The sequence below is a fragment of the Xenopus laevis genome, chromosome 8S, assembly GCF_017654675.1.
Source record: "Xenopus laevis strain J_2021 chromosome 8S, Xenopus_laevis_v10.1, whole genome shotgun sequence".
NCBI lineage: Eukaryota > Metazoa > Chordata > Amphibia > Anura > Pipidae > Xenopus > Xenopus laevis.
Window position 1 is genome coordinate 101,783,420 of NC_054386.1, and position 27,059 is coordinate 101,810,478.

Genomic DNA, 27,059 nt, shown 5'->3' on the forward strand with positions numbered 1-27,059 from the left:
CCTCCCATATTCATAGTCTAGTCTCTTATTCAAATCAGTGCGTGGTTGCTAGGGGAATTTGGTCCCTAGCAACCAGATGGCTGAAACTGCAAACTGGAGAGCTGCTGAATAAAAAGCTAAATAACTCAAAAACCAGAAATAATTAAAAATGAAAACCAATTGCAAATTGTCTCTGGATATCCCTCTCTACATCATACAGTTTACTCAAAGGTGAACAACCCTTTTAAAGTTCTCATGAAACAATGAATAGGCCTGGGGGAGCTATTTCATGATGCGCTCACTACTTCCTGCCCAGAAATATGATTCTACAGCAGACAGAGAGGTACACAAAGCAAACAGACCACAGAGCACTGACATGTATAAATGTCACAGTCAAAGGAATGCATTTGTTTATTCGGGACATCAGTGTGTGTGGAGTGAGAAATGTAAAATGACTTGACTTCCATATGAACTGGCTCATGGCTGACAAGATTGGAGCCCTCCAGTTGTTGGGTAGTAGAGCTACTGGCTGGCAGGGAATTCTGGGAGATGTAGTCTGCAAGACTCTTATTAGTATTGATATGTATATATATATAGATTTGTGCAGCTTTTTGTTCCCTTTATATGCTGTCCCTTTAAAGAGAGGCTAAGTCAATATAAGTGACAGTACCGGGGAAGGCTGCTAATGATCTATAATCCCTTTCCCTACTGAACGCAGTGTCTGTTCCTTTTTGTTCTCTGGTTCCGACTCTTGACACAATGTAGCAGAATTCCGCCTTCCTCCAGGTCTGTTAATCGGTCTCATTCAGCTACATTGTTTCATGAGTGAGAACAAGCACTTTTTTTTTAATGGATGGCTATGGGAAAGTTACAAAGAATTATGTTTTTCTTTCATTAGGCAAAACATTAATGGGGTGTAGTTCCCCTTTAATATCACTAAACACAAGGGCTGAGTTTATGTAGATGGGCACCCAAAGCTTTGCCCCTCTCAGAACACAATCTAATGGTCTATAGCCTATTTTAATGCTTGGAATTCTATCTACTTCCACTACAGCGTTACCTTTTGCAGCCACTGCCTGGCATTGAGATTCAATTCCAATAGAAGTTGTTTTATTCCCACATATTGAGATTCCCACCCACTGCCTGACCCCTTGGTAATCACTACAGACACAGGCAGGGGACCGAGCCCCAATCATTTAAATCCAATTTGCTTTGCACACTGGGGAAACCAGTGGGGCAAGAGATTTGGGTTCCAACCCGAGTTTTTACATGATCCCACCCAAATTCCACCCATTTACATAACAACAGGAGATTAGCACAAGGGACAATAAACCCAAACGAGATTAATAAAGTCAATGACCAGTTCCAGAGAAGTAGCTCACAGTCAATTTAGTTGTACATTAGACTGTAACCTCTACAGGGCAGGGACCTCCTTAACATGATTAAAGTAAAGATAATGAAGATTAAGGAGGTTGGGGCCTTGCCCAAGAAGTGCTTTCTGGCCAGTTTAGAAGAGTAATATTCAATCACAAGACGGGACACTCATAGAAAGTGTTGGGGGTGGCAGGTTGACAACTGACAGTTGAGGCCTTTGATGCCCTGCCCAGGAGTATGGATGCCAGCCAACAAAGATGCCATTCTTTCTATACTTGTCCTGGAACTGCCCAGTGATAGTTTCCCGTGTTATCTCCTGCCCTGTGTATAGGGGGCTACAGACCCTGCTATGGGTTTAATGTTGCCTTAGTGTTGTAGAAGACGTGGCTTCTGGAAGCACTGGCAGGTCTGTGTTTATCACTGGCCAATTGTCCTGGACCCGGGTCCCTATATTATACTACTATACTACCATATTATCAATGAGATCCAAAGTGCTTGTGCTGAGGAGGGCAGGGGGCACAGGAGAGCCTGGAATCTGGAGGGGGCATCATGGAGGGGCGCAGGTATCTGGAGGGGGCATCATGGAGGGGCGCAGGTATCTTTCTGAATAGCATCAATCAATTTCACATCTATTTGTGCACTTGGCACAGCAACCGGCAGGAACATCGGGATCCAATACAAAATATGTGGGCAGGGCTAGTAGGGTTTTTGAAAACATTTTCAATAAGTCTTCCTGAAAAACTACTTTTCTCAGCACATTCCTTCTATTATTTAGGGTATAATTTACTGCCACATTATTGCTTTTTATACATGTCCTCTGTCTGAATAATAACCTATATCCCTTATAATACATGAGTGATACTCAGAGTTCCCTGTATAACTCAGCCTGCAGCCTTGTGCCTTTATATGGTCACAGAACAACCCCTCAGTGACTTCTAATATCCTTATCATTTACAGTAGGGGGTACATTATCCCTTATAATACATGAGTGATACTCAGAGTTCCCTGTATAACTCAGCCTGCAGCCTTGTGCCTTTATATGGTCACAGAACAACCCCTCAGTGACTTCTAATATCCTTATCATTTACAGTAGGGGGTACATTATCCCTTATAATACATGAGTGATACTCAGAGTTCCCTGTATAACTCAGCCTGCAGCCTTGTGCCTTTATATGGTCACAGAACAACCCCTCAGTGACTTCTAATATCCTTATCATTTACAGTAGGGGGTACATTATCCCTTATAATACATGAGTGATACTCAGAGTTCCCTGTATAACTCAGCCTGCAGCCTTGTGTCTTTATATGGTCACAGAACAACCCCCCAGTGACTTCTAATATCCTTATCATTTACAGTAGGGGGTACATTATCCCTTATAATACATGAGTGATACTCAGAGTTCCCTGTATAACTCAGCCTGCAGCCTTGTGTCTTTATATGGTCACAGAACAACCCCTCAGTGACTTCTAATATCCTTATCATTTACAGTAGGGGGTACATTATCCCTTATAATACATGAGTGATACTCAGAGTTCCCTGTATAACTCAGCCTGCAGCCTTGTGCCTTTATATGGTCACAGAACAACCCCTCAGTGACTTCTAATATCCTTATCATTTACAGTAGGGGGTACATTATCCCTTATAATACATGAGTGATACTCAGAGTTCCCTGTATAACTCAGCCTGCAGCCTTGTGCCTTTATATGGTCACAGAACAACCCCTCAGTGACTTCTAATATCCTTATCATTTACAGTAGGGGGTACATTATCCCTTATAATGCCTTGTAAGTCTTTTGTAAGGTTCTGGTTCTGGTGCCTCACACCATTGTCAGTAATGAGAATATGGGGGAATATTAATCATGCTAAACAGTTAATAATCAGCCGACAATAACAGCCTGGGCAAAGTGTCCTCTGATTCATCACAATTCTGCTTTCAGCATTTGTATTTGTGTTACCCAGTAATTCAGCTCCCACCATACTTATACATGCAGATATACAGAGAAGGAATGTTCTGGGCACACAATAAGCTATACCCTCATACTGTACTGTCTAAGGGAATCAATATGGCACCTCCTCCTCCCATATGTATAAATACAAATATACAGAGAAGGAATGTTCTGGGCACACAATAAGCTATACCCTCATACTGTACTGTCTAAGGGAATCAATATGGCACCTCCTCCTCCCATATGTATAAATACAAATATACAGAGAAGGAATGTTCTGGGCACACAATAAGCTATACCCTCATACTGTACTGTCTAAGGGAATCAATATGACACCTCCTCCTCCCATATGTATAAATAGAAATATACAGAGAAGGAATGTTCTGGGCACACAATAAGCTATACCCTCATACTGTACTGTCTAAGGGAATCAATATGGCACCTCCTCCCATATGTATAAATACAAATATACAGAGAAGGAATGTTCTGGGCACACATGTTTGCTTTGATGTTGAAGGAAGCTGCCATATGACTTGCAATGATATAAATACTCATTGCTTTGGCTTTGGACATCTGACCACTTCCCTGAGAAAGTGCAGACTGCACGGCTTTTGTTAAACAATTATTCTAAAGAAATGATCAGTTACAGTCAGACGGGGTAATACCCAAGTGCAATTGGGGAAGAAAAAGCCAAATAAACCTTCAGTTTTCAGTAAAATAAAGCTCATTGTCCTCCACACACAGCCGGGGCCCCTGTACTTCTGTATTTTGCAGTATGTGGAAGTGAGGGGCCACAACATGACCTTCAATCCCAGCTCTGCAGTTGCCCAGTACAGGAGGCAGTATTGCAACACTCTGGACTATTGTGTAATCCTAGAACTTTTGTTGTTACAAAACAGAGTTTCATTTGAATCTATAGACCGAGAAGTGTGGCTGAACACAAGCAGACTCACAATCGCACCCCATGGAGATTTAACACCTGGGATCTTGGTCCTGACATCAGAAGTCCATGACCGGGTCAGATCTGCAAGGGTTGGTAGCAATGATAGACATAAAGAGAATATCTGTGGCTACTAATCAGCTAAACTTATTCCATTATTAAATGAATACAAGGAACATTGCAATGTATTGAATGGCAGTTACACAGGGTCTGGTTGTAAAGACTTCTTATGGTTTACTAAAACAGGCCCAGTTGACTGGGATCCCTGATGGATCAAGCATGCCCTTTGGAGGTCCAACTGTTTCCATGCTGTAGGCCAACTATCCTTTATACTAAATATTTTAGCACCGGATTATAATAAAACAGTAGATGTCATTCAAAAAATGCAACATTGCCTTCAGGCATGTTGTTGGAAACCATAAAAATCACTCTGAGGGCCACATCTAACGCAGGTTGCAAGGTGGTCATCTCTGGGCATTTGGAATCCTTGTGGACCATAGAAACCAAGGAACTTCTAAATGAAGTAGCAAAGTAGCAATGATTATAATAACGACTGCTCGCAGAAGTCCCAAATCATCTAAGATTTTGGATCATTCCGACCCTTCAGTCAGTCAAAGTTGAAGTAGGCCTTGATGTGATGTCATAATGGAAATCTCCCGTAGGAGATAATGGGGTATGGCATAGAGCTGGCAAAAAAATAGTTGCCTATAGAAGAGGTATATAGGGCAACGCAAGAAATAACTGTGGGAGCCAACTATATTGTCACTTTCTTTAGTCTTCAAGGGATTTTCTAAATAGATCCCTTTGACTTCATCAGCTTCATCTTTTGTCTTCTAACATCCAGTGGATCAAGTGCAATCACAAAGAATTGCTCATAGCCCACTATAATGTATTGCTTCAAACATGCCCTTTTTGACCAATATTTAAGAAACCTTCCTTGGATCCAAATTTCCTTGATAACTAAAGACAATGTCGTTCCTGTCATTCCTTTCCAAGTTCCTAAAATGGATCATCTCCAACCGTTGGAGACTGATCTTCATCAAAACCATCTTCTCAACCTCTTTAAGTCAGGTTTCTGCGCAGGTCACTCCACTGAAATGATTCCAACCAACCAATGATGTCCATGCTGATAAGGACCACACTTATTGAGGCCACTGTGCATCTTCAGTGTAACAGTTTCTAAAAAGACCTCTCTGTCAATGTGCCTCAAGAGTCTGTCCTAGGGCCTCTTCTCTCTTTAATTCTCTCTCTCTTTTGGTGACCTCCTCAAATCATTCAGATTCTCCCATGACCTTTATGCTAATAACACAGAATCACAGTTTCTAATCTGATCCACCTCATCCAGCTATTCAGGCTAAAGTCACACAATGCCTCCACAGCATAAGCATCTTAGACAGCTGCTCCCCATCTAAAACCGAATTTATATCCAAAATTGAACGCTCATATTCACACCTAAACCTGGCTCCTTCCCTCCATTTAAGATTCTGGCTAACACCATCACCCTACATCCAGTCTCCCAACTTTTGACTACTCCCTCCCTTCCCTTGCCCACATTTCATCCCTGACCAGAATACACCGCTTCTTTTCTAGTAAACATTGCGAAAATACCTCCCTTTGGTCTCCCAGAATTCCATCTGCACCCACTTCAATTCTTCCTTACAGCTGCTGTCCCATCATCTCACCTGCACCTAAATCTCCACCACCTTACTACTAAAGTCTCCTGGTCAAGTGGTGCATTAGGTATAAAATCTTATCATGTCCACCAAAGCCCTGAATTCTTCTGGTCCTGTCTATATAACTGCTCCTATCTCCCCATAGACACCATCCCAACACCTCCGGAATGCTCTACCACCCTGCATCAGGAAAGCTCACACACTTGTTCTATTCTCAAAGCTCCATATAAAACACTTTATCGCGAGTTTTATGAAGCCTGAAACAAACGTTGTGTTTCGGAGCCAAATTAATGGCTAAATGGCTCCTTGTGGGCTACTGAAACAAAATCAGCTCTCTTCTTTAGAATGCTAATTTAGATATACAGAATGTATTGGTGGTGTCTGGTCTCCTGTTTTTGTATATTCACCAATTAAGTAGACCAAGTAAGGGCTCAATGCTGTGTGTCTCTTCACTAAATAGTTTCAAAATGCATCAGTTAATAGAGCTGCTCCAGCAGAATTCTGCACTGAAATCCATTTCTCAAAAGAGCAAACAGATTTTTTTATATTCAATTTTGAAATCTGACATGGGACTAGACATTTTGTCAATTTCCCAGCTGCCCCCAGTCATGTGACTTGTGCTCTGATAAACTTCAGTCACTATTTACTGCTGTACTGCAAGTTGGAGTGATATCACCCCCTCCCTTTTCCTCCCCAGCAGCCAAACAAAAGAACAATGGGAAGGTAACCAGATAACTGAAGAAGCTGCTCGGATGAGTAGTGAAACATCTTCATTGATTACTCAGCAAGTCCAGTTGTTTTTAGATTTACCTATACTAGATATACCATGACCTGGATGAATGAAAATCTTCATAGTCATATATCCAGATAGCAGCTCCCTAACACAAGATAACAGCTGCCTGGTAGATCTAAGAACAGCGCTCAATAGTAAAATCCTGGTCCCACTGAGACACATTCAGTTACATTGAGAAGGAAAAACCAGCAGCCTGCCAGAAAGCATTTCTCTCCTAAAGTGCAGGCACAAGTCACATGACCAGGGGCAGCTGGGAAATTGACAAAATGTCTAGCCCCATGTCAGATTTCAAAATTGAATATTTGCTCTTTTGAGAAATGGATTTCAGTGCAGAATTCTGCTGGAGCAGCACTATTAACTGATGTGTTTTGAAAAAAAAATTTTTTCTTCCCATGACAGTCTCCCTTTAATGTAATGTTGCTCTTCTTTTTTGTTTTCATGCTATTAGCAGTTTTATATTGATAATATCATGAATGTGTCTACATTCCTCACCTGCCTGCCCTCATGTATACAGTCATGTTTAATCCCAGCATTACTCTATTCAGGGGGAACTCCATCAATTTCACAGTCCCCCGATTTTTGTTACTAAGGTCAATGCATGTTATTAAGGCCGTTAAAGGATTTTGGAGGGGGATTAAGCCTATCTTCTCTTTGAACAAAGAGTGTGTATTTTTCATCCAAGACTACACTAAAGGAGACCTGACCAACTTTGGACCTAAAAAGACAGCGTCCATCTTTAACTCTTACCAGGCCCCATACCTGGGCATTGCCAATGGCTTCCTACACCAGGTGGGTCGTGGTGTCTTCATAGACCAGGCGACGTCTTTGAGCCACAACATTCTTTCTTTCTGGTTGTGGCTCTTGAAACAACCAGTGTAAATATAGAATTTATGTCTTGACAATTTCTTTCACGGTGCAAAATTAGTTCTCCTTTAGGAATGGCAACTATACAAATGGCAACTACACCAACGGCAACACATTTTGTAAAGCAGCAGCCCGGAAAGGCAAAAATAGAAAATGAGGAATATGTTGGTTAGTACAGTGAGACCAGACTTAGCACATTGTCAGCGCCACAGGGAGTGATACAGTCAAGTCATAAAGGGGAACTAAACCATTCTTATCTAGGACACCATACACCATCCTCCCCACGCCTCCTCCTCAATACAACACTTAAAAAGTGCTTTGTTCCAAATGCCAAATGCATAGATACTCAGCTGCCATGTTTAGCCATATCACTTCTTATCCCAGGACTCCATGGTGGGGTTCACAGAAGCTGACATGGGGGTTTAGTTCCCCTTTGACCCTTTTCCACTATAAACCTGGTACCACATAGTCAAGTAGTGACTATACCTAGAAGTCATGCCAGTGGTATAAACTTGGTCTGCCCTTGATGCAGATGATGGGAACAGCCATGCTGTTGGTCGGTATCTTGGCTATAGTGGACTCCAAGAACAAACCGGTTCCTCGGGGCTTGTAATCTATTGTAGTAGGAATGCTTGTCTTGTCTATTGGGTTGTCAATGGGTGCAAACTGCAGTTACCCCATAAATCCTACGAGGGACCTAGTCCTGAGGCTCTTCTCTGCCAGGGCAGGTTGGGGTTTAGATGTCCTCAGGTAAATAGCGTAAGCTCTTATATTACTGCCTTTCCATGGGAGCACCATTGGAGGTACCAATATGTTCTCTCTCCTTTGGTGGAGCTGGTAACGACTGGTGGTGGGTCCTGTTGTGGCACTATGTGTTGGAGCAGTTCTGGGTACAATTCTGTACTAAATTCTTATGGAAATACATCACCCCCTGGATGAAAGTGAAGAGGAGCCCCCCAAAGAAAAAGAAGCCCAGCGGGGAGACATCAAGGATGCGCAAGTGTTCTCCATCAGCCTCGATCATTCCCTCTCCCAACGTCTGTGAACAGGGGTTAGTGCACAGGCTGGACATGCAGACTATGTATATACTCTAAAGGTCCCCATAGACGCGACGATTCTTCTTGCCGAACGACCGATTTTAGGGAAGTCCGACCAATCCTTCGAAATTATCGTGCGGTTAGTGGTATTCGAACGATCGTACATCTTACGATTTTTCGGCCGACATCTGTCGGGAAATTGATCGGCCAGGTCAAAAAATCTTTGTCGGTCCCAGTGCAATCTCTCTATGTTTGCAGGGCCAAGCGGGCAGCTCCCCTTTGTTTTCCTGCCAAATTGGTCTTTTTAGTTGATGGTAAATTCGTACGATCGTACGATCGTTCCGAGAAGATCGTGGTCTCACGATCAGGATCTGATCTTTTAAAAATCTTTACATCTATGGCCAGCTTTACTCTGTACTCATTGTCTGAGATGGAGGCAGATTTTAATACCCCTTTATCCTCTTAAACGGGCGGTTTACCTTTAAATTAACTTTAAGTACGTTTTAGAATGACCGCTTCTATGCAACTTTTCAATGGGTCTTCATTATTTATTTTTGATAGTTTTTTAATTATTTGCCTCGTTCTTCTGACACTATCCAGCTTCCAAAAGGGGGTCACTGACCCCATCTAAAAAACAAATACTCTGTAAGGCTACAAATGTATTGTTATTGCCACTTTTAATTCCTCCTCTTTCTATTCAGGCCTCTCCTATTCATATTCAAGTCTGTTATTAATCAGTGCATGGTTGCTAGGGGAATTTGGATCATAGCAACCAGATGGCTGATATTGCAAACTGGAGAGCTGCTGAATAAAAAGCTAAATAACTCAAAAACCACAAATAATAAAAAATGAAAACAAATTGCAAATTTTCTCCGAATATCCCTCTCTACATGATACTAACAGTTAACTCAATGGTGAACAAACCCTTTAATTTATTTTCCCCCTTTACACATCCAGATCTGCTCACTAGAACTCAACCCTTTCCTAACTTGCACTAAATGTCTTACAGCACAAGCCATTGGAGTCCTCAGTTATCAATAAAGTGTCCATTGCCACATGTCTCTCTCTGTCCCCTGGGGATCGGGTCTGTAGAACTGAACCCAGAGCTCTAGGTGAGACCTTACCAGGGATCTATAAAGTGGTATCACTGTCTCTCTCTCTCTGTCCCCTGGGGATCGGGTCTGTAGAACTGAACCCAGAGCTCTAGGTGAGACCTTACCAGATCTATAAAGTGGTATCACTGTCTCTGTCCCCTGGGGATCGGGTCTGTAGAACTGAACCCAGAGCTCTAGGTGAGACCTTACCAGGGATCTATAAAGTGGTATCACTGTCTCTGTCCCCTGGGGATCGGGTCTGTAGAACTGAACCCAGAGCTCTAGGTGAGACCTTACCAGGGATCTATAAAGTGGTATCACTGTCTCTGTCCCCTGGGGATCGGGTCTGTAGAACTGAACCCAGAGCTCTAGGTGAGACCTTACCAGGGATCTATAAAGTGGTATCACTGTCTCTGTCCCCTGGGGATCGGGTCTGTAGAACTGAACCCAGAGCTCTAGGTGAGACCTTACCAGGGATCTATAAAGTGGTATCACTGTCTCTGTCCCCTGGGGATCGGGTCTGTAGAACTGAACCCAGAGCTCTAGGTGAGACCTTACCAGGGATCTATAAAGTGGTATCACTGTCTCTCTCTGTCCCCTGGGGATCGGGTCTGTAGAACTGAACCCAGAGCTCTAGGTGAGACCTTACCAGGGATCTATAAAGTGGTATCACTGTCTCTCTCTGGCCCCTGGGGATCGGGTCTGTAGAACTGAACCCAGAGCTCTAGGTGAGACCTTACCAGGGATCTATAAAGTGGTATCACTGTCTCTCTCTGTCCCCTGGGGATCGGGTCTGTAGAACTGAACCCAGAGCTCTAGGTGAGACCTTACCAGGGATCTATAAAGTGGTATCACTGTCTCTCTCTGTCCCCTGGGGATCGGGTCTGTAGAACTGAACCCAGAGCTCTAGGTGAGACCTTACCAGGGATCTATAAAGTGGTATCACTGTCTGTCCCCTGGGGATCGGGTCTGTAGAACTGAACCCAGAGCTCTAGGTGAGACTAGTGAAAATCAGTATCTGTTTCAATTCTCTTTAAACCAATTGTGCACTGAACATAAACAGACAAGAGTAAGTGAGAATGAGGAATGAAAGTGTTGAGAAGATGTTTAGAATTATACCTTATTGCACTAGGCAACATTTTGGAAGGAGTTTCCCTTTAATCTGTGTAAATAAGCTCCATCGCCTCTCTGATTGGATGTAGTAAGATTTCAAATCCCCTTTTATCAGCAAATAGTGTCCCGAAATTGCACAAACTCTCAGTGACACTCAATAGGCCACATGTCTGTATTTTGTTCCCTTTTAATCTGATGTTTATTCAACAGGAAAGTGGGTTGAGCTTGAGTTGAGAGTCAGACTGAGCAGCGAGAGGCACAGAGCACCCGAAAGAGACTGAGAGAGAGGGACGAAGTAAGTGAGAGGACTGAGAATCCAGAGAGAAGGTAACAGATAGGGAAGGTTGAAGGTGAAAGAGGTTGATGGGGCAGCAGAAGAGAAGAAAGTTGGGGCATTAATCAATGGTACTTGAAAAGGTACTTGGGCTAAAATCAGAGGTACTGGGTGCAAGAGATATTGGGGCAGTTATAGGTGGGAATAGATACTGGGTGCAAGAGATATTGGGGCAGTTATAGGTGGGAATAGATACTGGGTGCAAGAGATGTTGGGGCAGATATAGGTGGGAATAGATACTGGGTGCAAGAGATATTGGGGCAGATATAGGTGGGAATAGATACTGGGTGCAAGAGATATTGGGGCAGATATAGGTGGGAATAGGTACTGGGTGCAAGAGATATTGGGGCAGATATAGGTGGGAATAGGTACTGGGTGCAAGAGATATTGGGGCAGATATAGGTGGGAATAAGTATTGATGGGGGTAACATACAAGCTTAAGGGGGAATAGATTGATTGGCTGCCCAGTTAAAGTTTGGGAGACACATACAGTGTATGAGGGGCAGAGAGGGCACCAGAGGAAGTGGGTGCCAGGCCTGTGGTAAGACTTAGGGCCACAGAAATAGACAGAGAAGGACTGATGGGGTAAGTGGGTGTGAGGGAGACAAAACAAGTACAAAAGGAGAAGGAAGAAGATAAAGAGAAGGAAGAGTTCAGTGAGAAGACGACAACGGAGCGAATGACACCGACACGGAAACAACGAACTGAGAATGGGGGTGTTGGGTGCCAAGTGCAGGACATTGTGTCTCCTGATGCTTCTCCTTCAGCTCCTGGTCTCTGCTCACATCCATCAATCCCTCTGCCCTAAACCAGGTAAATGTGCCCTCTGACCTTTTCCTCTCAACTACCCCTAAAACAATACACTTTCTGCCCAGTAATCACTTGCAGTCCAAATCATTAATGCTCCGTTTTTATCTCTATTTCTTGCTTGAGCTAAATAATAACAAAAAACAACTACAGACAGTATAGGTGCAAAGATGCAGAGCATGGTAACCATAGAAACCATTCAACAACTAGTCTTGTGCAAGTGCTTGGGTCATTCATCCACCTCCCCATGCAGTTATAGTAATTATCCACACCTCAAGGGTGGTTGGAGCCTAATTATATAGAATTTGGAAAATCTTTCCCAAGGAGCTTACACTCTAGTGGTATAATGGGAGACCCTGTCTCAAGAAGCTTACACTCTAGTTGTACAATGGGAGACCCTGCCCCTAGGAGCTTGCACTCTAGTGGTATAATGGGAGACCCTACCCCAGGAGCTTACACTCTAGTGGTGTAATGGGAGACCCTGTCCCAGGAAGCTTACACTCTAGTTGTACAATGGGAGACCCTGCCCCTAGGAGCTTACACTCTAGTGGTATAATGGGAGACCCTACCCTAGGGAGCTGCCTGGGGCCACTCCTTGTAGAAACACCATCATCACGTGTATTGCACCAACATTACATGGTGGGTAATGGTAAAGGTTAGTGCCAGACAGGCATGGGATGTTGGTTTTATGGGGATTGAGAGTCAGCAAAGGGGAGTGTGACACATGTTATCAACTGTAACGTAGTTATAATAGGGAAAGTTCATATTGTATCTATACAGTAGTGTATAGTGTAGCTGAATTCTGTGTTGGGCTTTAGTTCTCCTTTAATTCAGTTGAGTGCAAGGTGTTAGTGTCTCCCAGCTCTCCGGTGCAGGCTGCAGCAGCTCAGGCAGATGTTACTGTTTCCCATATGTAAATCTGGGTGAGAGTCGGCTGCACGGGTGCTTTGCATACACATTACTTCTTGGGGCCTGCGCATCCTGCTGCCTGCGAGATACATGCGACTTGTGAGAATTCAGAAATAGAGACTTCCTTAACCCCTAAATTAACCCTCTTAACACTTTCATCACCACACTCTGGGCTGTTGCACAATTCCTCTTAGATCTTTGCCCCTATATCCTCCTGTATTTCCAGAGCTGCTGTTACTGGGGTTATGTTGTGAGCAGTGCACATATTAGGGCCCATCATTGAGAATGTGAGAGGCTCACTAATGACCAGGAATATATTATATATACATAAACTATGCAAAAAGAAAAGGAGCACCTGCAGCCTATGGCATGGGGAGATGGTTGTCATGGCAAAAGTAGGACAAGATGGAGACAATAAAGGAAGATGGAGACAGTAGGGCAAGATAGAGACAGTAGGGAAGATGGAGACACTAGGAGACAGTAGGACAAGATGGAGACAGTAGAGCAAGATGGAGACAGTAGGACAAGATGGAGACACTAGGGCAAGATGGAGACACTAGGACTAGATGGAGACACTAGGGCAAGATGGAGAAAGCAGATCAAGATGGAGACAGTAGGAAAAGATAGAGCTAGTAGGACAAGATGGAGAGAGTAGGGCAAGATGGAGACAGAAGGACAAGATGGAGACAGTAGAACAAGATGGACACTGTAGAACAAGATGGAGACAGAAGGACAAGATGGAGACAGTAGGACAAGATAGAGCCAGTAGGACAAGATGGAGACAGTAGGGCAAGATTGAGACAGTAGGACAAGATGGAGACAGTAGGACAAGATGGAGACAGTAGGACAAGATAGAGCCAGTAGGACAAGATGGAGACAGTAGGACAAGATTGAGACAGTAGGACAAGATGGAGACAGTAGGACAAGATGGAGACAGTAGGACAAGATAGAGCCAGTAGGACAAGATGGAGACAGTAGGACAAGATTGAGACAGTAGGACAAGATGGAGACAGTAGGACAAGATGGAGACAGTAGGACAAGATAGATCCAGTAGGACAAGATGGAGACAGTAGGGCAAAATGGAGACACTAGGACAAGATGGAGACAGTAGGACAAGATTGAGACAGTAGGACAAGATGGAGACAGTAGGACAAGATGGAGACAGTAGGGCAAGATGGAGACAGTAGAACAAGATGGAGACAGTAGGGCAAGATGGAGACTGTAGAACAAGATGGAGACAGTAGGACAAGATTGAGACAGTAGGACAAGATGGAGACAGTAGGACAAGATGGAGACAGTAGGACAAGATAGAGCCAGTAGGACAAGATGGAGACAGTAGGGCAAGATGGAGACTGTAGAACAAGATGGAGACAGAAGGACAAGATGGAGACAGTAGAACAAGATGGAGAAATATGGAGATGGTGGGGCAAATTGAGACAGTAGGGCAAATAGAGAAGTATGACATATTATTGTGGCCAAGCATGAATACTCTCAGTTTAGTTGAAATTAAACTTTCAGCTTCCACCATCATGTTAATTTGTAAAATTCGATATACAGTATCTGTATTATTATTTATGTGATATGGTCACATTACCACTCACCAAGGTGATAACAAAATTAGTTTATTGTGTGTAATTGTGTTACTAATGATACGCACAATACAAATAGCCAGTAAAACGTTCCAATGAATTCTACATGAATACAGATGAGTTGCTGGGCTATAGGTTGGACAGTCCTACTTACAGTAATGACCCCCACAACCTTATAAACCATATACAGCCTTCAGATATAAGGATATAAGGGGCCCATACAGTATACAAGCACTGGGGCCTCATCAGTAACCTCTGGAGAGAGAAAGATTTATGTTTCCTGCTGTTTTTCCTGGGTCTCCTCTCTCCTCCCCAAACCATGGCCACAACCTCCACCCCCTCTATTAATAGGAATTAACAGGAACTGACTGTTCCCCCTCCAGTTGCCCATAGTAAATATTTAATCCATAGTGTATCTGCTGACAGACAAAATCCAGTTTCAGCTCCTTTCATTGAAGCAGTAGCTTGTAGCCCCCACCCCAAGGCAATGTTAGGGGGCATTTTCACCTGATATATGGGGGAACAGCATTGACCTTCTGACTCAAGCAATCAATGGGACTAGGACAATGTCATGGAATCTTGCAGGGAAAAGGGCTGTGAGTCTATGACTCAGGCACTGGGTGGGACTTGAATGCTCTCATGGAATCTTTTAGGGGGGGAGGGAAGTGAGTCTGTGACTCAGGGAGTAGGTGGGACTATAATACTCACATGGAAGCTTGAAGTGGGAAGGGCAGTGAGTCTGTGACTCAAGTAGTAGGTGGGACTAGAATACTTTCATGGAAGCTTGAAGTGAGAACGGTAGTGAGTCTGTGACTCAGGGAGTAGGTGGGGCTATAATACTCACATGGAGTTTTCAGTGAGAAGGGCAGTATGTTTGTAACACAGGTAGAAGGTAGGACTAGCATACTCTCATGGAAGCTTTTAGTGGGGAAAAGTGAGTCTGTGACTCAGGGAGTAAGTTGGACTTTCTTACTCACGTAAGCTTGTGGGGAGAAAGTCAGTGAGTCTGTGACTCAAGCAGTAGGTGGGACTAGAATACTATCAGGGAAGCTTGCAGTGGGAAGGGCAGTGTGTCTTTGATTCATGTAGTAGGTTGGACTAGAATACTCTCATGGAAGCTCTTAGAGGGAAGAGCAGTGAGTCTGTGACTCAAGCAGTAGGCGGGACTAGAATACTCTCATGGAAGCTTTTAGAGGGAATAGTAGTGTGTCTATGACTCAGGAAATACGTGGAACGAGAATACTATCAAGGAAGCTTAAAGGGGAAGGAACTAGACAGATGACAGATTATAATAAGTGTTTTACTAAGTCTGATATAGGGACAATAAGAGCTTAACAAATCATTTTTAATTTGTTGCTGAACAGTGAGATTGAAGGCACTTTCCCATTACACTTCATTCCCTCTGCTTTGTTCTTTAGAGCCATTGTTGGGGAAGGAGAAGACAAATTAAATGGGTGGGTCAAAGAATTTTGAGAAAAAATTGCACTTGAAACTAATGTCATGCCTTGTGTCCTTCACTTACACAGAATGGAGAGAGAGGCAGAACCACTTGTACTTACTCCTCCTTTCTATAATCATGAGACACGGACAGAGAGCTCATCATCCCTCTTTCAGCCAACTCTCTAGGGACGTGGGAGGGGGTTGTTTTACAGAGCTCGTTATTTCTTTCTAAGCTAACTCTCATGGTTACAGGGGTGGGGGAATAGGGCAGTAAGTTAAAAAACAAAACCATGATTTATCAGAGAACATTAGATTTTATTTAGATGAAAAGCACAGTCAGGACGCAATGGACTACAGCTCCTATTTATTTGAGTCAGGCTATATATTGTATATATTGGATGTGAAACCCACCTGCAGTCTCTATTCCTGCCTCAACAGAGATGAAGAAAACAAGATCAGTGGCCAATGAGTCACTAACTGGCGGCTTTCTGCCCTCACCTACTGCCTCTCACCTCTGCACCCGTCTCTCTGTGGGAGGCACCACTCAGACTGAGTATTGAGACGGGTCATGTGACTCAATTCATTTAGCATTTGGGTCCTACTCAAAAAAAATGAAACCCTCACATAAAACAAAGGGAAAGTGTTACTGCCTTTTGGCAGGTCCCATCTCCATCTCCCTGTCCCTTTACTTTCCCTTTAGCCTGTTACCTATTGATAATTCTTTCCTTCTTCTCATTCCTTCTCCCAGTGCTCCCCCCACATAGTCAAGTTGCCCTTCTTCTCTCCAACGTGTCCCTGACCTGCCCGGGCTGTGAAGGAGATGTTTTGTGGCGCCGTGGCAAAGCCGAGTCTTTCCTGCCCAAAAGGATGATGAAAGAGGGGCGTTTGCTCTTGAACTCCATCCAAAGCAAAGATGGGAATCTCTACACTTGCATTAAGGAGAAGCAAAGTGTTTGCTCAGTGGAGCTCCTGGTGGCAGGTGAGTGTAATGAGCTTCTGAGGAACGGCAGTGATTGGATGTGAAGATGTTTCTCAATCATGGTTCATTTGAGTTGTTACTCAGATGCTGATTGTTGGGCAACCTAAAAAGGGAACGTCAATCACACACATTTTGGGACTGATCAGTTGCACATTGTACATTGGACTAAGGGGACTGGTTGGGCTGAGGGCTAATTGGTGAGAACCTTAGAGAAGATCTGGTCTGATAATGACACCATACACTTGGCTAAAGAAGCCAATCACCGACCTGGGCCGATGCTTCTGCTTTGGGCCATCTGATATGGAGGCCACACAAAGGTCATACAGTTCCTTTGGACATAAATGAGTGTAATAACCCTTTAATTAAGTACATTCCCTAAAGTCCAACACATGTCCTCCCATGTGGTTGGTCATATTCACTTTTTTGACCAGGCTGGCTATACATGGGCTTATATTGACTGCAGACTTGTTCACTCTTGACTGCCAAAATGATGACTTCTCTGAACATTATCTCTTCTTTTCTCAGTCAGGGATTTAAAAGGGCTCTGGATGTGACCTAACAGTCCATGTAATCAGGGTCGGACACCACAGGTTCCCCGCCCCAGTCGCAACCCCAAGCGGCAATAGTGGGTCTGGGCCAACCCAGTCTGACCCTGTATGTGATCCAATTGTAGGTCCAGGTGGCTAACCACTGATGTAGGCCAGATCTTCTGGTCTGACATCCTTTCCATATAAGCCGATTTGCCTATTGACACTTTGAAGCCACTGGGAGCAACATTCCCTAATGTAAATCTACAGAAGGGTCTAGACTGAGAGGAACTTGAGCTGGTCAGTGAATGAGATGGCTGAGCTACCCAGTTGGATGGGAGTGTAGATAGCTCTATCCCAAATCCATGTCTGTGGCTGAATGACGACTCAGTAACCTCTTGGGTGTTATTTGTTCACAGAGGAGTTGGAAAAGCCAGAGATGGAGTGCTACCTGCGGCACCCAGCCAGTAACATCACCTGTGAGTGGAAAAACAACTCAAGTCTTCCTCATGGAACCAAAGTCACCCTCATTTCAAGCGTGAGGTAAGTACCGAGTTCTCCATGACTTGATATAGAGAGTACTTGACTACTAGAAATATCCATTAAACATCTCACTCATATAGATGCCTCTTTGGCCCCTCCTGGGTAAGTTGGAAGTTTATTGTCCCGACTGCCTGACCTATAAACGGCCAATGATGTGGCAGATATTTCTTGGGCAGGTTGTGGCAAATTGGATTAGGGCATATGCCAGTGTTTGAGTTGAGTAAGGCTTTAGTTGGGTCTCCATTTTGGATTCTGCATGTTATGTGTATGAATGGATGAAGTGAGGATTTGATGGAGTGTGAGTGAGGGGCATGGAGTGTGCTGGACTCCCAGATGCTGCAGAACGGTTTGTTTTTATTAGGAGCTGAGGTTCTGTTTTTTCACTGTAGGTATAGAGCTCAGCCCAAAATCAGCTCCTGTTCCTACTTCACCTTATCCAAGAAGTACCAGTGCCTCCTCCATTACACAGAGGGCAACAAAAAGAACTACTTCTTGTCCCTGTGTGTGTCCAGCCAGACAGACAGCACAATAAGTAACATCATTATGGTCAATTACATCTCTATTCGTAAGTATTTGTCCTGTGTCTGGTCAGCCTTGGCTTCCACTGTGCCCTGCTGTGCTCCAAGCCAACTGCACCGTCCCACCATTTCTTGCTTTTGTCCTGTGTTTTCTGCAACTAATTGGACTTCTTATAATGCTCAGCTACTCTCCTAGCCACCCTTGGCTTCACACAATCACTGGCCACTCTACTGGAGATAACCTGGACTTCCCACGATGACTTACCGCCCTTCTAACTAACTCGGGCACCCTACAATGATTTGGAGAAAAACAGAAGTCACACACGTTGCATCAAATAGGGGTTCCACCCGTTTATTATGGCCACAGAGTTTCAAAATAGGATAACATTTTGGTAGATAAATCTTCCATCTTTGGAACATCAGAAGATCTTACTTTGAGCACCTTTTTGATGCAACGTTTGTGCTTTCTGTTTCTCTTTACTGCTGACTTGATACCCCGCTAGGTATCTTGGGGGAACCTGCACCACCATCTATCCATCATGTTCAGTATGCAGGAACCAGTGAATCAAACCAGTTGTCACAAAGATGTGCCACTGTCCCAACCAACCTGGGCTTCCCATGACTCCCTGCTTATCTCCTAACCAACCTGGACTTTCCACAATGCTCTACTGTACGTTCAGCCAACTTGTTGCTCCTACAATGTCCTGTCACTTTTTTCAACCTGGGCTTCCCAAAACTCCCTGCTGTGCTCCTAGCCAACCAGTGCCTCCCACAATTCCCAGATTTGCTTTTAGCCACCCTTGGTGTCCCATGATGGGCTCATGTTCAGGTCCCAGCATCTGCTTATTGCAATTAAAGGACAAGGAAAGTTAAACTAAAGAAGTAGCTAGAAATGTTGTACATGATGTTTTAGCAGCCCTTTAGCAGTAAAGATCTGTGTCTCCAAAGATGCCCCAGTAGCTCCCCATCTTCTTTTCTGCTGATTCACTGCACATGCTCTGTGCTGCTGTCACTTACTGAGCTTAGGGAGCCACTCACAATATACAGTACACATAGAATAGAAATGTCACAATATAAGGCTGATTAGTAATTAATACACATAATTACTACATGGCAGCACAGAAACCAGTGCAATTAGCATCAGAATTGAATAATCAGCAAACCTGTAGCATCAGCTTATATTACAGCCAGGGAAGCTCATTTTCTGCTGGATAATTAGTGACGAGCCCTAAGCTTAGCTTCTCAACAGCCAATCAGAGCCCACTGAGCATGTGAGTGTCACAGACACTTTCCAAGATGGTGACCCCCTGTGACAAGTTTGAAGTCCTGGATCATTGCTGCTATTGACAAGCTGAAACTTTAGCCTCGTGCAATAAGTTCACCCAAATTCATTTTTAGGGTTTAGTTCTCCTTAAACCATTGTATAAAGCTGTGAGCTGAAGGCATCTGAGAGAAGTAGACCACCTAAGAGTCTCCCACCAGCTGATTCCCTGGTATTCCTTGTTGTTTTCCAGTGCAACCGGACCCTCCCATGGAAGTGACTGTGTCACCAATTGAGTTTGCTCCTAGAAAGTTACGAGTGACTTGGCAAAAACCTCTATCCTGGAGCGGCAATTATTACCAGTTGTTGTATGAAGTTCAGTACTGGGCAGAAAACTCCCAACATGTCTCCAGTGTAAGTCAGTGGCACGGTGCCATCTCCCAGCTTGTTATCTCTGGTACTGAACTGACAGTTTGGGGTAGGCAGTTACATATCTCTGGTGACCCGTGTCCTGTCTTTATTTCTCCTCTAGGTCATGACATCAAAGTGTATTTTACATATTGTAGATGCCTTCAAGGGCAGGAGGCATTGTGTCCGGGTGAGGGCCATCGAGGAGTTTGAAGGTTCAGGTTCATGGAGTAGCTGGAGCCAAGAGGCCAATGGAACCCCATGGACAGGTATGAAAAGCCTCATGTGCTGAGCGTGACTTGCTGATCACTATTTAATGACTGGGCAGGATTGGCACTAGAGAACCTTCCCATGGGCAAAGGCCTTGGTGAGCCTCAACCCAAACCTTTCTTATTTCCTCACCGATCTGTAGAAATCCTACACGACTCATTGTCTCCAGAGTGGGCCCTGTGTTTCAGGTTCTATAGAAGGCCCGGTCTAACCCTGGTACTGGGAAAGACACATTAGAGGGGTGTGGGTCAGGGGCCTTCTAGTTTCCCAGGGCAGCTTTTTCGGTTGACGTCTGCAGATTGTTCCAAGTCCCCCTTTTATTCCCGGCACATCTCCCAGTGGAGACTACGGCTGCCCACATCTCATTTTTTTCCACCCCCAGGGAGAAATCTAACTGATATAATTACCAGAATGCAACTGTAACAATTAGGAAATCTCCCAAATCTATTGGATGATTGGCAGAGAGGGGCCACACAAAGCACCTCTTGCACCCTCACTTCTCCCACCCACTTCTCCCAATCGCCTATCGATGCCAGCCTGACACTAAAATGTATGCTTGTGCCAATGATGCCAAGTATAGGGTTCTGATTGGCTGATTGGATTTAACTGGCTGATTGGATTTGATTGGCTGATTGGATTTAACTGGCTGATTGGATTTGATTGGCTGATTGGATTTGACTGGCTGATTGGATTTGATTGGCAGATCTGAAAAACTGCACTGGCAGAAACCGACTCTATAGCAAAAAAAACCCAGTAATTGTGGATTTGGGTTCTTTTGCACAGATTCTGCACAGAAAGAACCAACCACGGAGACATCACAGGAGGTGAGTGATTCTGCCCCCAGTATAACAGAGTGGGGTTAATGGGGGTGTATGTCCTGATAATAGAACCCTCATACGATGATTTGCGCTTCAGGTCCCCGGCAACTTTTATACCAACCTCTACCCTAACAGCCCCGGAATGGAAAGTGGTAAGTCTCACACCCGCAGCCAATCAACTTCTGTATTTCATGATGGATGCTGTTTTCTGATTGGTTGAACTGAGGCCTATGTTATATTCAATAATGGGCAATAACTCTGCGGTTAAAATTAACCCTTTATTACCTCTACTGTAACAGGGGAAGACTCCGGGATACCGATTTCACCCTCCAGGCCCCCCTGGTACACGTTTGTCATTGGTGGGGTCAGTCTTGGCTTTATCTTCCTGCTGGTACTGGTGGTTCTGCTAAGGAAAAGGTACTGGACTCTCCTCAAGGTGGGGGGTTGGGCTGTTTTGTTATTGGGGCCCTATTCTATTTAGTTGTCAAGATGCACCACCCAAAGCCCTCTGTATAATACCTGTCCCTGACATGCCTCATATTGTTCGTTTTTAGGCAGCGCCAGAAGTGGACAACCTGTATAGCAAAGGGGACTAAATTAAGGACTCTGTACTGGTCCATCCCTTCTGGGGTTCAATCCCAAGAAAAACCTCCTGCCAAGCTTGGAAACAGAGCAGAGACCCCACTACAGAGTGAGCAATGAGCTTGGGGGGCAGAGATCTGAGCCCAAATAGACTGTGTGCAACTTGGGGGATGTGGGGGAGCCACAGTGCAAAGAGACTATATTTTGGACCCATTCAGAACCCTAGTGAAAAGACAACTGGATGTAAATAATGTTTACGTCTAAATAAATACTCTGTAGAAATTTGGGTGCAACGTCTCTCCTGGTTCAGGGCAAGATACAGTGGTGTGTACCCCCAGAAACAGAGGGGCAATTTGGAGGGATACTCACCCTTCAGCTGAACGTGGTACCAACCCACAGAGAGAGAGAGAGATATACCACTTTATAGATCCCTGGTAAGGTCTCACCTAGAGCTCTGGGTTCAGTTCTACAGACCCGATCCCCAGGGGACAGAGAGAGAGAGAGATATACCACTTTATAGATCCCTGGTAAGGTCTCACCTAGAGCTCTGGGTTCAGTTCTACAGACCTGATCCCCAGGGGACAGAGAGAGACAGTGATACCACTTTATAGATCCCTGGTAAGGTCTCACCTAGAGCTCTGGGTTCATTTCTACAGACCCGATCCCCAGGGGACAGAGACAGTGATACCACTTTATAGATCCCTGGTAAGGTCTCACCTAGAGCTCTGGGTTCAGTTCTACAGACCTGATCCCCAGGGGACAGAGAGAGACAGTGATACCACTTTATAGATCCCTGGTAAGGTCTCACCTAGAGCTCTGGGTTCAGTTCTACAGACCTGATCCCCAGGGGACAGAGAGAGAGAGAGACAGTGATACCACTTTATAGATCCCTGGTAAGGTCTCACCTAGAGCTCTGGGTTCAGTTCTACAGACCCGATCTCCAGGGGACAGAGAGAGAGACAGTGATACCACTTTATAGATCCCTGGTAAGGTCTCACCTAGAGCTCTGGGTTCAGTTCTACAGACCCGATCCCCAGGGGACAGAGACAGTGATACCACTTTATAGATCCCTGGTAAGGTCTCACCTAGAGCTCTGGGTTCAGTTCTACAGACCCGATCTCCAGGGGACAGAGAGAGAGACAGTGATACCACTTTATAGATCCCTGGTAAGGTCTCACCTAGAGCTCTGGGTTCAGTTCTACAGACCCGATCCCCAGGGGACAGAGACAGTGATACCACTTTATAGATCCCTGGTAAGGTCTCACCTAGAGCTCTGGGTTCATTTCTACAGACCCGATCCCCAGGGGACAGAGACAGTGATCCCACTTTATAGATCCCTGGTAAGGTCTCACCTAGAGCTCTGGGTTCAGTTCTACAGACCCGATCCCCAGGGGACAGAGAGAGACAGTGATACCACTTTATAGATCCCTGGTAAGGTCTCACCTAGAGCTCTGGGTTCAGTTCTACAGACCCGATCCCCAGGGGACAGAGACAGTGATACCACTTTATAGATCCCTGGTAAGGTCTCACCTAGAGCTCTGGGTTCAGTTCTACAGACCCGATCCCCAGGGGACAGAGAGAAAGTGATACCACTTTATAGATCCCTGGTAAGGTCTCACCTAGAGCTCTGGGTTCAGTTCTACAGACTTGATCTCCAGGGGAAACTTTATAGATCCATGGTAGGTCTCTTCTTCCATAGACCAGGACTGTATCTGGAACCCATTATTGACACCAGTGCAGAAGTTGGCAATAGTAATAAGAGGAAAAAAAACTCACCAGCAGCTCTACAGTAAAATGGGTAATTGCAGGGGAGGGGAGATATGAACTTAGTAACAGAAAGTGTCTGGGGCTAATTAGTAGGACATGAAACAAAGGGGAAGTTTGGGGAGTCTTTAATCTTTGCTGGTGCTGCCTCCGGGGGCCGTGTGAGTTGCAGAGTGAATAAAATACAAATGTAGAATGAGTGAGAATGAGAAACGAAACAGGGTCCATCTGGGTCACTTTGCTGATATAATTCTGGCCCAGTTGCAGCCAATCCCAGGGCAGAACAGGAGAACCCACCTGAAGCCGTGAGCACAAATATAAAGATGTATTTGCCTGTATATATATATATATGTATAATACACAGGGGGAGACCCCTGGAGTGGGTCAGTTTAATGCAGTAACATCGCCCTCTGCTGGTCACTAAACAAAGCACCGCATAAAGGGGACAAGTGTTTTCTCTATTTGGCCACAGTAAAGGCTGAACAGGGACTTCACCCAGGCAATACACCAGAACATTCAAACTACAACTCCCAGAATGCCCTGGCAGCCAGCTTGGCTTAACAGGAGTTATGGGGGATACAAATATCCCATCACATTCTCAATTGGGCGCAAAATACACCTTCACTTTCGCCAGTTATGGATCCAGTACTGGGGTGCTCAATCTTTGGCCTCTTGGCCTGATGCTGAACAAAAAAGAAGTTGTAGGTCAATAACAGTGGCTAGTGACTTACAGTTGGACCCCAAACTCTGTTCTGACCATTACATACCAGTAGAGGGAGCTATTAAACCCCCTTTGCGTGAACTGTACCCAAAATGTCCTACAGAACCTCTCTTGCACCCCCAATACACTTGCCAATATCCCCTGCATACCGGTAAAGCAAAACAGCCCATAACCAGGCTGTCAGCACAATTCCCACCTCCTATAGATCCCCAGATTATTCCACATTATTCTAATTAGGTCAGAGCCATTGACCCCCAATCACAGGGAACAAATTGAACCTGGAAGGGAAGATTTTGGGTTGTAGGGTTTGGCCAGCAGGTGGCATCACAAGAGGTTGGAAGACCTTTGCTTAGGGTGGAGGAGAACTCATAGAAAAGTTCAAGCCAAGGGAAGAAGATGAGTCCGGTCCAACATGAAGTCTGAACTGGTCGCTCAGTGTGGCTTGGTGGCCCCCGGTTACAGAAGGCTGATGTGTTTTCAGCCCTTAAAGGGGAGTTTCTGGCTGGAGTAATAATGGACCACCTCAGGGATGCTGTTGAAAGCTCCACTCATCTGGCTCAGGGTGAATTTGTTGTCCTTGGATTGGGCCACAATGATGTGAACACAACCCTGGCTGGTCCTGCAGGGAAGAGAGAAAAAGGGATGAGATGTGGGTCCAATCATCAGATGCCCATCTGGGCCCCACTATACAACCCTGAGGGCCACTCATTTGAGTACAATAAAGAACTTGCTATTCCCAGAGCAGATGTTGCGCAGTAGGTAACTGGCCTCGGGCAGGAGTCCAGCAGGATCTCGGCCTCGTCTTGGGTCACTGATCCATGGTACCAGCTGTGAGTGGGAGAAGAAGCAATGGTTACACCCATGGGAGACATTGAAACGTAGCACCAACGTATGCAGCACCCCTCTGGTCTCATACCTCTGCTTCTCCAGGGGGACAGTGGGATCCACCTTGTCTTGTTGCTCTATCTGGTGCTGCTTCAGAACCTTGGGGGTCCAACTCTTCTGCCTCTGATGTGAGCACCCTGGTTCCTCCTTACTGGAAGACCTCTCACTGTTCTCAAACTGGAGAAAAGGGGAAAAGCAGAAGAGAAAAAAAGAGGTAGAAAATGGAGAGTTCAAGAGGAGAAAAAATGAGACAACTATAGAATGGGGTCAGGCAGAAGAAGAAAAGGGGAAAAAGGCAAGAAAGGGGAGGGGGCAGAATGAGAAAAGGAAAGAAGAAAAGGGGAGTGGAAGAAGATATAGGGGAGAAAAGAGAGAAGAGAGAAGGGGAGAAAAGGGAAAGAAGAAAAAGGGGAGGGGCAGAAGGAGAAAAAGGAGAGAAGAAAAAGGGGAGGGGCAGAAGGAGAAAAAGGAGAGAAGTAAAAGGGGAGGGGCAGAAGGAGAAAAAAGAGAGACAAAAAGGGGAGGGGCAGAAGGAGAAAAAGGAGAGAAGAAAAAGGGGAGGGGCAGAAGGAGAAAAAGGAGAGAAGAAAAAGGGGAGGGGCAGAAAGAGAAAAAGGAGAGAAGAAAAGCCCGACAGTGGAAGGGATTTCCCTTGTATAAATGAAATAAGGCAATTTCCTACTTTAAGGGATTTTCCTACCAGGAAACCCTATAAATAACTTGGGGTGCAGGTTACACCACCATGGAGTCAGAAAAGGTCTTTGTATGATGGGAGCACCTTAGAGGACGGGCATGTGAATATTGAAGCAGTTGGGCAGCCGAGAGGAACAAAACTACCCCCTGGGGTCTCTGGTGGGTATTGGATGAAGGGTCCCAGTGATGTGGGAGAGTCGGTGCAGTCGTGTCAACCCTGTAGGAGACAATGGATGAGGTTCAATAACAGGAAAGGCTTTGGGGTTCTCTGCCTCCGACAGACAATGAGTGAGGGACTGTCACAGACACAATGACTGCTGGGGCAGGGGGACCACTGGCGGCAGTCTCACCCACTCACTGACACTCTATACTCACTCTCTCTATAAGAGTCTATAATAAAGGCTGTCACACACACTTGTCCTCTCTAAAAAGTGATGTCCCAACCAATTCCAAAGAGGTGGCATTAAAAGGCAATCACTGTCTTGAAGTCCCTTTATGGTCTCTCTCTCTCTCTGTAGAAAAGCTGTACTATAGCGCAGTCTCTAACCGTCTCAATACTCTGCCATGTAAGACAGTAAGTTTTTACCTTGGGCCTTTCCTCCCAGATCCATAGGGCTGGATGGGGCACAAGGTGCAACTGAACCCCCTTGGAATCCTCACAACCCACCTCTCCTCCCTCTGCCAATCACTTTCCTAAACTGTAGCAGGGCAGTTCCCATAGTAACCAGACATTGCTTAGTGAGTGTGGCCCCTCAGCTGTGTCTTCCTTGCCCTTTATCCCAGAGATCACACTTACCCGCCAGTGTTCTTCTCTCTCTGGCTCATTCTCAGCCCAAACCACTAGATGGCGCCGGCGAGCAGGTCCCAATGGCACGTCCATGCATTATCTTCATCACTTACATTATTTATAATCGCATTTTTAACCTTTTCAGCAGCCCAGGCTGCAGGGAATTGCACACTTCTTGGAAAGCAAACATCATTCCCATCAGCAACTGAGCTTTATAAGTGCACCCCATGTTACCCCTCCCCACACATATAGATATACTGAGCACCCCCAAGTGAGTCCAATGATAACCTTGCACCAATTTGGATTGGCTCAGTGTTGGGGGTGCTCAACCCCCATCTCCCCAGTGGTTTAGCCTTTATTTCTCCTTTAACACTAATCTTTAACCATCAGGGTGCTCCCAGGTACCCCCA

General features: G+C 45.0%; 1 protein-coding gene across 4 annotated transcripts; it reads left to right on the forward strand.

The window, feature by feature from the left end:
• Positions 1–4,235: 4,235 nt before the first annotated feature.
• Positions 4,236–22,113, forward strand: il6r.S (interleukin 6 receptor S homeolog). Of its 4 annotated transcripts, none has more exons than XM_041574557.1 (11): positions 4,236–4,332; positions 11,025–11,961; positions 16,642–16,872; positions 17,819–17,942; positions 18,332–18,507; positions 19,975–20,135; positions 20,254–20,398; positions 21,183–21,223; positions 21,315–21,369; positions 21,517–21,634; positions 21,772–22,108. In XM_041574557.1, exons 2-11 carry the CDS (start codon positions 11,859–11,861, stop codon positions 21,917–21,919), a joined length of 1,302 nt encoding a protein of 433 aa, XP_041430491.1. In that variant the 5' UTR covers positions 4,236–4,332; positions 11,025–11,858; the 3' UTR covers positions 21,920–22,108. The 4 variants fall into 4 exon arrangements, with proteins under 4 accessions (XP_041430491.1, XP_018089048.1, XP_041430493.1 ...); XM_041574559.1 differs by lacking the exon at positions 4,236–4,332 and having other exon boundaries at positions 10,668–11,506; positions 11,551–11,961; XM_018233559.2 differs by lacking the exon at positions 4,236–4,332 and having other exon boundaries at positions 10,666–11,961; positions 21,517–21,653; positions 21,772–22,113.
• Positions 22,114–27,059: the final 4,946 nt, after the last annotated feature.